This window comes from Chlorocebus sabaeus, chromosome 7 (assembly GCF_047675955.1).
Source record: "Chlorocebus sabaeus isolate Y175 chromosome 7, mChlSab1.0.hap1, whole genome shotgun sequence".
In the NCBI taxonomy this organism is placed as follows: Eukaryota; Metazoa; Chordata; class Mammalia; order Primates; family Cercopithecidae; genus Chlorocebus; species Chlorocebus sabaeus.
In genome coordinates this window covers 109,713,615-109,725,745 of record NC_132910.1, presented here as the reverse complement: position 1 = coordinate 109,725,745, position 12,131 = coordinate 109,713,615, and the positions used below count along the sequence as shown (strand labels likewise).

Sequence of the window (12,131 nt, the reverse complement as noted above, 5' to 3'; positions counted from 1 at the left end):
ATAATTTTCGTGGCATGTGCCTGTAATCCCAGCTACTCTGGAGGCTGAGGCAGAGAACTGCTTAAACCTGGAGGGGCAGAGGTTGCAGTGAGCTGAGATTGCGCCACTGCACTCCAGCCTAGGCGACAGAGCGAGACTCCGTCTCCAAAAAAAAAAAGAATTTTCAACCCAGAATTTCATATCCAGCCAAACTAAGCTTCATAAGCAAAGGAAGAAATAAAATCCTTTACAGATAAGCAAATACTCAGAGATTTTGACACCACCAGGCCTGCTGTACAAGAGCTCCTGAAGGAAGCACTAAACGTAGAAAGGAAAAATTGGTACCAGCCACTGCAAAAACATACCAAATTGTAAAGACCATCAACACTATGAAGAAACTGCATCAATTAATGGTCAAAAAAACCCAGCTAGCATCACAATGACGGGATTACATTCACATATAACAATATTAACCTTAAATGTAATATGGGCTAAATGCCCCAAATAAAAGACACAGACTGGCAAATTGGATAAAGAGTCAAGACCCATCACGGTGCTGTATTCAGGAGACCCATCTCACGTGCAAAGACACACATAGGCTTAAAATAAACAGATGGAGGAATATCTACCAAGCAAATGGAAAGCAAAAAAAAGCAGGGGTTGTAATCCTAGTCCTGATAAAACAGACTTTAAACCAACAGAGATCAGAGAGACAAGGGCATTATGTAATGGTAAAGGGATTAATGCAACAAGAAGAGCTAACTATCCTAAATATACATGCACCCAATACAGGAGCACCCAGATTCATAAAGCAAGTTCTTAGAGAGCTACAAAGAGACTTAGGCTCCCACACAATAATAGTGGTAGACTTTAACACCCCATTGTCAATATTAGATAAACGAGACAGAAAATTAACAGGGATATTCAGGACTTGAACTCAGTTCTGGACCAAGTGGATGTAACAGACATCTACAGAACTCTTCACCCCAAATCAACAGAATATACATTCTTCTCAGTACCTCATCACACTTATTCTAAAACTGGCCACATAATTGGAAGTAAAGCACTCCTCAGCAAATGTAAAAGAAAGGAAATAATAACAGTCTCAGACCACAGTGCAATCAAATTAGAACTCGGGATTAAGAAACTTACCCAAAACCACACAACTACATGGAAACTGAACAACATTCTCTTGAATAACTACTGGGTAAATAAAGAAATGAAGGCAGAAATAAATAAGTTCTTTGAATCCAATGAGAACAATGACCAGGATCTCTGGGACACATTTAAAGCAGTGTTTAGAGGGAAATTTATAGCACTAAATGCTCACAAGAGAAAGCAGGAAAGATCTAAAATCGACATCCTAACATCACATTTAAAAGAACTAGAGAAGCAAGAGCAAACAAATTAAAAAGCTAGCAGAAGACAAGAAATAACTAAGAGCAGAACTGAAGGAGACACAAAAAAACCCTTCAAAAAAAAAATCAATGAATCCAGGAGCTGGTTTTTTGAAAAGATCAACAAAATAGACCACTAACCAGACTAACAAACAAGAAAGGAGAGAATATTCAAATAGATGCAACAAAAAATGATAAAGGGGAGATCACCACTGATCCCACAGAAGTACAAACTACCATCAGAGAATACTGTAAATACCTCTATGCAAATAAACTAGAAAATCTAGAAGAAATGGATAAATTCCTGGGCACATACACCCTCCCAAGTCTAAACTAGGAAGGAGTCAAATCCCTGAATAGGCCAATTAAAAAGTTCTGAAATTGAGGCAGTAATTAATAGCCTAGCAACCAAAAAATGTCCAGGACCAGATGGATTCACAGCCAAATTCTACCAGAGGTACAAAGAGGAGCTAGTACCATTCCTTCTGAAACTATTCCAAACAATACAAAAAGAGGGACTCTTGCCTAACTCATTTTATGAGGCCAGCATTATCCTGATACCAAAATCTGGCAGAGACACAACAAAAAAAGAAAATTTCAGGCCAATATCCCTGATGAACATCGATGCAAAAATCCTCAATAGAGTACTGGCAAACCGAATCCAGCAGCACATCAAAAAGCTTATCCACCACAATCCAGTTGGCTTCATCCCTGGGATGCAAGGCTGGTTCAGCATACACAAATCAATAAATGTAATCCATCACATAAACAGAACCAATGACAAAAAACAGATGATTATCTCAATAGATGCAGAAAAAGTCTTTGACAAAATTCAACACCCCTTCATGCTATAAACTCTCGATAAACTAGGTATTGATGGAACGTATACCAAAATAATAAGAGCTATTTATGACAAACCCACAGCCAATATCATACTGAATGGGCAAAAACTGGAAGAATTCCCTTTGAAAACCAGCACAAGACAAGGATGTCCTCTCTCACCACTCCTATTCAACATAGTATTGGAAGTTCTGGCCAGGACAATCAGGCAAGAGAAAGAAACAAAGCGTATTCAAATAGGAAGAGAGGAAGTCAAATTGTCTGTCTGCAGATGACATGATTGTATATTTGGAAAACCCCATCGTCTCAGCCCAAAATCTCCTTAAGCTGATAAGCAACTTCAGCAAAGTCTCAGGATACCAAATCAATGTGCAAAAATCACAAGCGTTCCTATACACCAATAACAAACAGCCAAATCATGAGTGAACTCCCATTCACAACTGCTACAAAGAGAATAAAATACCTAGTAATATAACTTACAAGAGATGTGAAGGACCCCTTCAAGGAGAACTGCAAACCACTGCTCAAGGAAATAAGAGAGGACACAAATAAATAAACATTCCATACTCATGGATAGGAAGAATCAATATTGTGAAAACGGCCATACTGCCCAAAGTAATTTATAGATCCAATGCTATCCCCATCAAGCTCCCATGGACATTCTTCATAGAATTCGAAAAAACTACTTTAAATTTCATATGGAACCAAAAAAGAACCTGCACAGCCAAGACAATCCTAAGCAAAACAAACAAAGCTGGAGGCATCATGCTACCTGCCTTCAAACTATACAACAAGGCTATGGTAACCAAAACAGCATGGTACTGGTACCAAAACAGATATATAGACCAATGAAACAGTACAGAGGCCTCAGAAATAACACCACACATCTACAACCATCTGATCTTTGACAAACTTGACAAAAACAGGAAATGGGGAAAGGATTCCTTATTTAATACACGATGTTGGGAAAACTGGCTAGCCATATGCAGAAAACTGAAAGTGGACCCCTTCCTTATACCTTATACAAAAATTAACTCAAGATGGATTAAAGACGTAAACATAAAACCTAAAACCATAAAAACCCTAGAAGAAAACCTCGGCAATACCATTCAGGACATAGACATGGGCAAAGACTTCATGACTAAAACACCAAAAGCAATGGCAACAAAAGCCAAAATTGACAAATGGGATCTTATTAAACTAAAGAGTTTCTGCACAGCAAAAGAAACTATCATCAGAGTGAACAGGCAACCTATAGAATGGCAGAACATTTTTGCAATCCATCCATCTGACAAAGGGCTAATGTGAAGATGCTACAAGGAAATTAAATTTACAAGAAAAAAACAACCCCATCAAAAAGTGGGCAAAGGATATGAACAGACACTTCTCAAAAGAAGACATTTATGTGGCCAACAAACACATGAAAAAAAGCTTATCACTGATCATCAGAGAAATGCAAATCAAAACCACAATGAGATACTATCTCAGGCCAGTTTGAATGGCAATCATTAAAAAGTCAGGAAACAACAGATGCTGGAGAGGATGTGGAGAAATAGGAACACTTTTACACTGTTGATGGGAAACTAAATTAGTTCAATTACTGTGGAAAACAGTGGTGATTCCTCAAGGATCTAGAACTAGAAATACCATTTGACCCAGCAATCCCATTACTGGGTATATACCCAAAGGATTATAAATCATTCTACTATAAGGACACATGCACACGTATATTTATTGCGGCAGTATTCACAACAGCAAAGACTTGGAACCAACCCAAATGCCTATCAATGATAGACTGGATAAAGTAAATGTGGCACATATACACCATGGAATACTATGCAACCATAGAAAGGATGAGTTCGTGTCCTTGGCAGGGACATGGATGAAGCTGGAAACCATCATTCTCAGCAAATTAACACAAGAACAGAAAACCAAACACCGCATGTCCTCCCTCATAAGTGGGAGTTGAACAATGAGAACACAAGGACACAGGGAGGGGAATAGCACATACTGGGGCCTATTGGGGGGTTGGGGGCTGGGGGTGGGACAGCATTAGGAGAAGTACCTAATGTAGATGACGGGTTGATGGGTGCAGTAAACGTGCATGGCATGTGTATACCTATGTAACAAACCTGCACGTTCTGCACATGTTTCCCAGAACTTAAAAGTATATATATAAAAAAAAAAATCTAATAAGGCAGGATTGAAGTATGAGGCTGGTAGAGAGATATAAACAAATGCAAAAAAATAAATGACAAAGGGACATGTTGCAAGTTAACTGCAAAAGCAAATACCTCATAAGGGGAAAATACTTTGTAAATAAAGTATGTAAGAATAATCTATGACAGGAAATGCCAAGAGCCAAACAACACAGGTGTCACATTCTGAGTGTGAAAGATGAGAAATCTAAAGAAAATATGAAGGCCCCAGTCTCTTAGGAGGCTTTGAGAATTTATTTTATTTTATTTTATTTTTTATTTTTTATTTTTTTTGAGACGGAGTCTTGCTCTGTATCCCGGGCTGGACTGCAGTGGCCGGGTCTCAGCTCACTGCAAGCTCCGCCTCCCGGGTTCCCGCCATTCTCCTGCCTCAGCCTCCGGAGTAGCTGGGACTACAGGCGCCCGCCACCTCGCCCGGCTAGTTTTTTGTATTTTTAGTAGAGACGGGGTTTCACCGTGTTAGCCAGGATGGTCTTGATCTCCTGACCTCGTGATCCGCCCGTCTCGGCCTCCCAAAGTGCTGGGATTACAGGCTTGAGCCACCGCGCCCGGCCAGCTTTGAGAATTTAAACGTCGACATTATAAACAATATTTTCTTCTCCCAAGTAAGAGGAATCATCATCATGGATAAGGGGGGCAATTCCCCAAATGTACAATGTCTTTCTGTTCTCTTTTGAAATATCAAGCAGACAGTAAAACAAAAGTCAGAATTACTTCCCCTAGAGAAATGATGGCAAATACCCTCTGGAGGATGATAGGCATTTTTAGTAACATACAAGTCTCCTCTTCGGTGGGCTTATAATAAGGGAAGGAAAGCACTGTCCCCCCACAGACATGCAGGCAGGCTCCTCCAGCCTAGAAGGGCCTTTCCTGCCACGAGGTGGAATGTGCCCATCTACTCCTCCTCCAGGAAGTGAAATGTAAACACAAGCTGCTGCGGCATGTCCCACAGCTTGTGACTTCAGTGTCTTAGTTACTAGAAACGGGCAGTGTGGGATTAACGGAGAGGCGTAACAAAGCATGACCAGCCTAAAGTCCTGTGATTCTCTGTGGGTGTGAAACCCAGTATCAGATAAAGGCACATGCTGTTCATTGGGGAGCTGCAGAGGCACGTATCTGATGGACTCCACATACTTTGATGGGTTACCAGGGCCTCAGGTTTAGGGTGGCACAGGCTAAACATGTCAGTGGGTACAACGCTAGGGATACCCATCAAAGGGAGAAGTGGTGGCGCTTCCCAGAACTCACCCCAGTACGACACCTAATTCTTTCACATGGACTCGTGTGTGTCCCCGGAGATATTCAGACAGCATTTTGCTTTTAAGGTACATCTCCTGTAGTCTATCTTCAAGATGCATGATGCACTGCAAAGCCAAGAACATTCACAATGAGGGCTAGAAGTCAAATCTCTGCCAGTATTTTAAAAGTCAGAATTTTCTTAATTCATTTCTAACTACAGAGCTTTAATCTCATCTGTTTCAAATACAGTTAAAAAATCACAAGCCATCTCAAACCCTACCACTACCAGGTATGAGAATAGGTTCTTGTAAAACAAAGTTTACTTTTGCTAACTATTAAGATTTACGTATGTATTATTCTAGTCCTTCTAAACAAGTATTTTTTCAGAGTTGAAATCATTCCAAAAGTATGTGTCTTGCCTTTAAAAACTTTATAATAATCCTTTTCCACATTAAGAACTCCTTGATATAATTTTTATAGCTAAACAATCTTGAGAATGTGAATTTACACGTAACCACACAGCAATTTGCATTTTTGTTGTGAATAATTTAGTAAACAGTATGGTTTTTGTTGTTTTTTCCCCCAATATCTCAGATTACTCTGGCCCAGTACATTTCCAGAGGAGACCGACTGGAACAGGTCATTCTGAACCTCCCCCACAACTTTTTTTTTCTTTTGCTTTCAATAATATTTTAACTAGGTCTTTAAAAACAATAAAGAAAAGGCAATTATTTTCAGGACATCTTTACCCTTGGAATTGTGTTCAGCTTCATTTTTTAGAGAACAGCAACCATCTGTGTCTTTCACCAGAGGCAAATGCTTTTGCATTTGGCAGGCAGAGCTACTCAAGCATCTTCAGTAAGACACCTGATGGCTTTGGCAAGGGTAATTCCATCATACATAATTTTCTTCTAGACCATTAGGCCTGTTATTTTCAAGGTAAAAAGATTAACAGATGCATTTGAAAATGTTGATCTTGACCATCTGGGCTGATCAGTGACATGGAAAAAATATCTATCAGAGATTCAATCTTTTCAGTTTTTCATTGGTTTAAAATCTTAAATGCATTGTGTCAGGTGGGTGAAACACAACTGCTAAGTGACTAAGAGTAATAAAGCAAGGAGGATTTCACCAATTCTCATGGAAATGCTCCTCCAAGTAAACAAAGTGGTAAAAGGATCTCTTATTAGCTTCAAGTTCCTTATGGAGTGAAACAGAAAATTTTTAGTAAGAGTCACAAAATATTAAAAACAATATTCATATTACATTGAATCCTTTCTGTTTGGAAAAAGTAATTACAGTGTTCACAGTCTATATGAAAACTGTATGATGCAATGTGGAAATAAAAACTGTGGTCTATATGAAATATATACTAGATGTGAAATCAAAGCATTTAGACAACTTTTAGCCAGGCACAGTGTCTCACGCATGTAATCCCAGCACTTTGGGAGGCTGAGGAAGGAGGATCACTTGAGCCCAGGAGTTCAAGACCAGCCTAGGCAACATATGGAGCCCCTGTCTCTACAAAAATTAAAAAATTACCTGGGCATAGTGGCACACACCTGTAGTTCTAGTTACTCGGGAGGCTGAGGTAGGAGGATTGCTTAAGCCCAGGAGGTCAAGGCTGCAGCGAGCCAAGATCATACTACTGCATTATAACTCAGGTAACAAAATGAGATTCTGTCTCAAAAAAAAAAAAAAAAACAAAACATTTTTTAAAAGACTTGATTATTCAATTGAACCATGCTGGGGGCTTTTTTTTTTTTTAAATCCTTTCTGGGATTTTATTCCTGACATGGATTTCTCCAATTTTTAACTTCTGAAATTTCAAATAGATACTTTCTCTTTTTATATTGAAGGTTCTAAAAGCCATTTCATCACAGGTTTCATTCAAGTGATTTTTTAAAGGAGAATTTTAAACTGCAGATAAAATTTTCTTTGATCTTGGTTTTGTCAGGTTAAATAAGTCATTCATACTAGTAAGTGCTTGAACATACTTCTGTCCAAATGAAGTAAAAAGAATTAGCTATAATAATTTATTGCTTTGATAACCAAGATATCAACTATGACAAGACCTATGTATTATAGAATGAAATATAAAAGTTTGGCAAATACTTATGAAGTAAACTATGAAGTCTAATATACATTTCTTCTCTTACAGAAAAGGAAACATTAGCCTCTAAATCAGCATAACTCAACCTGCTTTTAGAAGGAGAAACTGCCTACTACTGTAGAACAAAAAATAAGACCATAATAATCCATAAGTGCTTCTCATATTGCCCCAGGACAGATGTCTTGCAAGAGTACGCTTCAGCTTAAAGCCCAAATAAAGAGTTTGGAAAAAAGTTGTTGTCAGTCTTTGCAACCATTGTTTCATGAAACTAATTGTTATTGACTATCATACTAATAGTAACTGTTTACTGAGTGCTTATAACATCTAACACTATTCCAAGTGCTTTACATTCATTCTCTAATATAATTTCATAACCATATGAGATAGCTTCTATTATTTCCCCAGCTTTGCAGATAAGGAAATTAAGGCTTTGAAAGGTTACATGGTTAGGAAGTAGCAGAACTTGGATGTGACCCCAGGCTATTGGACTCTAAAGCTAACATATATGGCTTTTAAAGTATCTTGTAATATTGGCATGGTGCTTTGGCAGTAAAACGCAGTTACATCCCTAATTTTCAGAAGATTCTCACAGTACCCTTGTTGAACAGGTACTATCTTCCTTTTACAAATAAGAAAGCTGATGTTTGGAGAGACTCAGAATTGTCCATTGTTACGCAACTAACCAACGGCAAAGCCTAGACCATAACCCAGCTACGCTCAGTGGTCTTCCTGCTTTGCCACACTGTCACGACTTTGATAACAACCGGATGGTATTTCAGAGCACCTTCTTCAAAGCCATAAAAGTCTTGACTCTTTTTGAGGAATGGGTACAAGTATAGATTTGGTCATAAAAACCCAGGACAATGACCACTGCATTAGCAATTAGTGTAGGTAATTAATATTTAAAAACGTCCTGCTTTGTTGGGTAAACAGGTTTGCATCAGTTTTGGAGGCCAGGAGGCAGACAACAGGTGGTTTGGTTTAGGGGCTGTGCAGACAGTAGGGAACAGCAGAGAAAGCAGACTCTTTCGCCCATCCAGGCTCTACCCAGCTATATGCCATGTGCCCTTAAGCTTCTCTCTCTCTCTTTTTAAGTGTTCATCATCACTGGAAAAGCTTTTCTTCTTTTGAAACCTTTCCCCTTCCCTCTCTAAATGTATTTTCTTTCAATTTCTCTGCACATAGGCAGATACTGAGAAGATTTTGTTGTGCATGTTAATTCCAGTGGCTAGCGGGGAGCTGGAGCTACTGATACTTTTCTAAGAGTGTATAGGCTCTGTTTGTTGTTTGTGTTTAAAGTATTATTACAAAAGTGATTTTAAAATCCTATTTGGAAAGAAACAATTAGGCCGGGCGAGGTGGCTCACACCTATAATCCCAGCACTTTGGAAGGCAGAGGCGGGTGGACTGCTTGAGCCCAGGAATTCGAGACCAGCCTGAGCAACATGGCGAAACCCATCTCTACAAAAAATAACAAAAATTAGCTGGCATGGTGGCACATGCCTCTAGTCCCAACTACTCAGGAGGCTGAGGTGGGAGGATCACTTGAGCACAGGAGGCGGAGGTTGCAGTGAGCAGAGATCACGCCACTGCACTACTCAAGCCTGGATGATAGAGTGAGACTTTGTCTTAAAAAAAAAAAAGCAACAATTGATATAATCTTACATGTGTTTTAGTACTTCAAAGTTGGAAATGTTTACACAAACGATATTCTATTGTAGTTAACAAAAGGAACTACAATCCCTTCAGAAACTGGCCTACTTATAATATCAATCTAATAAAAGGAGAACTCATGAGTTGACTTACAGTTTCCTTTTCTGATCTCTCCACCCATTCCTTATTTACTGCACCATATACCTTGTTCCAAAAAATTCCAGTGTTGCTCCTCGTTATTTGTTTCACAGAAGAGCTGTTATTACTGAAATATATTCTGTTGCTGGTTTTATGTTGCATGTTCTAGTTTTAGTTATGCTAACCTTCAATTATATTAAAACAGTACTTTTGAATTTGTGATTTTATAATCAAAATGTCATTAAAAGTATTTTAAAACTAGGTTTCTTTGGTGATATAAGAACCAGTACTTACAAAATCAGCAGGGAGGTGAAGCTTGTAGAGCTGTAAAATGGACTGAAGCAAACTGGACACCTGACTAGAGACTAGGACATCCTGGCCTAGTTTCATGTTGTCCGTCACTTTCCTCTGACTTGTAGCCACCTGCACACTCCATTTATCCGTGTCTGCGATAATACAGACAGCTTCAGCTATTGGCTCATCCAGGACTGGATGCTGAAAGAGAAACACAGTAGGTCAACTTCCCACCATACCTCCAAGTAACGCTCAGAATGTCTGCAGTGGTTTTGTTTAGCGTTACACTAATGGTTTAGAAGTTGAAGGTAGGAGCTACAGAAATTTAGAGCTTTACAGGGACTCAAATAGAAGTGTCACTAAATCATTATTTTAAATTAATTTGATAAAACTGCATTTAATCATTTTTTTCCTTATACCTAGGAGGTCTGCTATAGCTTGTTAAACATTCATAGAAAGCAAAAAGATATGCACCCTCACTACAGTCCAGGATATTAAAATTCATTTCTTTTTGAAAGGCTGCACTCTCCTTTGAAAATACAGAAAGTGTACATAAGATGTAGGATATTCCATCATCATTTCTCTAATAACAAAGTTAGGCAGGATAACTATTTCCTTAAAGTTACAGCTTTAATCATGAAGCAAAGTTGGGTAACTGTGTATGCTATATACACAAATTATCTCCAACCACCAACTAAAATCAGACAAAGGGATGAATTAATTTATCCAGGTGAGTCCAGAAGGTCAAAGTTTCACTACTGATAAATACATTTAAATGTAAAATTCTTGACAGCTGGGCAGTTATGGATAGAGCAGATTTAACAACTGGTAAATTGTGCCATAGGGTAAATAGGGTAAACATTGAAGCGGTCATGAGGACTTTTTTAAAAACCTAATTTCTCAAAACAAATCACAGTGTAACTGCTTGGGAGGGATGGGTGGGGGAGGGGGAGGATAGAGAGAGCCAGAAACAGAGAGACCTGCCTCAAAGCCAGTGCACATATGCACATTTTTCTAACCCTCATTTACCAAGGAAAATTAGTACTGGCTGCTTCTGTCCTTAATCCCTTCTACTATCCTGGGGTGACTGCTTGATTCTTTTCGCTGCTTAAATAACTTCCTCCAGTAAATCCATCTGAATTTGCCTTTGAAGAATGGTCTTTCTGTATACAAGGCCTGGTGAGATTGCAATTGGGTTCACCCTTCCTCTATTAAGGTATGTTCGTATGGCCCAAGCTATGCCAGCTGGATGCTCCTTCCCTGGGAATTCCTTGTAAGTACTGGCACAGAAGACCAAAAAAGGTTGGCTAACTACCATATTCCTGCCCAGAGAGCAATTAGTACAAGGCCTGGTGGGACTTAGTACAAACACCTTCAAGTAGTCCATGGTTCCTGGAACTCCAGAATTGCCTTGTTGCTTACTTCAACCCTAATTCTTTTGTCTTCTCATCAATTCTATATATTCCTAATATTCTTCCACTAAGGTCTCTCCTGGTTAACAAGAGTTGCTAATTGCAACAAAGAACACAAAGAGATACACAACTTTGCCACTGGATGATGTGATTTTTACGACTTAATCCAAGTAGTGGGAAGGCTGCAAATACAAATCAAAGATGCATGGTGCAATACTGTAATTTTAACACGTGATCTGACTCCCTAGTTTTGGACTCTGCTACTAAAAGGGGAGCCTGTGCAGCTTCGTATTCCTTCTCACAAACGGGGAACAGAGAGGTGAGATGAATGAAAACTTTGTGGGGACCAACATTTTTTCCTACTGTTATCTAAGGGGAATAGTAGGAAAAATAGTAGGAAAAACCCTGGTAATAGGGTTTATCTTTTTCCCTATTATCAGGGTTTATAAAAATATAAGGTTTAAAAAGATATAAGCCCTACTATCAGGGTTTATATTTTTCCCATAGAAAGGAACAGCAATCAGGCAAAGTCCGATGTTCAACATTTATTTAAGTGTCTGTTCAAACAATTTTAAACATGAGAGATAAAGCATTTGATATACTTTTGAATTCATAAAGCCCAGTTTCCCAAGACATCTCTCATTTTGTAGAATTGTTAACTGAAAAGTACAAAGATTTTCTTACACACATTACGACCCCATCACCTTTTTCAACCAAAGGTTTTCATGACCCTTTCACCCCTACGCTTCTTACACATGCATATATACACTCTCCAAAACGGACACCTAAAGATACAAGGCCTCAGTGACTTCCTTTTACAAGTTCCTCCAAGGTCTTGTTCATCAGT

At 38.8% G+C, this 12,131-nt stretch overlaps 2 protein-coding genes across 5 annotated transcripts in view; one reads left to right on the top strand and one right to left on the bottom strand.

Annotated features, from left to right (window-relative positions):
• The window catches only part of SPMIP2 (sperm microtubule inner protein 2), a 133,158-nt gene extending 123,294 nt beyond the window's left edge, over positions 1 to 9,864 (top strand). The window contains exon 5 of the mRNA XM_008000123.3: positions 7,836 to 9,864. Coding sequence (XP_007998314.1) covers positions 7,836 to 7,850 — 15 coding nt within the window. The 3' untranslated portion in view covers positions 7,851 to 9,864. The remainder of the gene's footprint in view (positions 1 to 7,835) is intronic.
• Positions 1 to 12,131, bottom strand: part of FNIP2 (folliculin interacting protein 2) — a 138,829-nt gene that overhangs the window by 6,732 nt on the left and 119,966 nt on the right. For all 4 annotated transcript variants that reach the window (XM_037993325.2, XM_037993334.2, XM_008000124.3 and 1 more), the window contains 2 exons: positions 9,873 to 10,073; positions 5,684 to 5,799 (listed from right to left, as the gene is read on the bottom strand). In XM_037993325.2, coding sequence (XP_037849253.2) covers positions 5,684 to 5,799; positions 9,873 to 10,073 — 317 coding nt within the window. The remainder of the gene's footprint in view (positions 1 to 5,683; positions 5,800 to 9,872; positions 10,074 to 12,131) is intronic.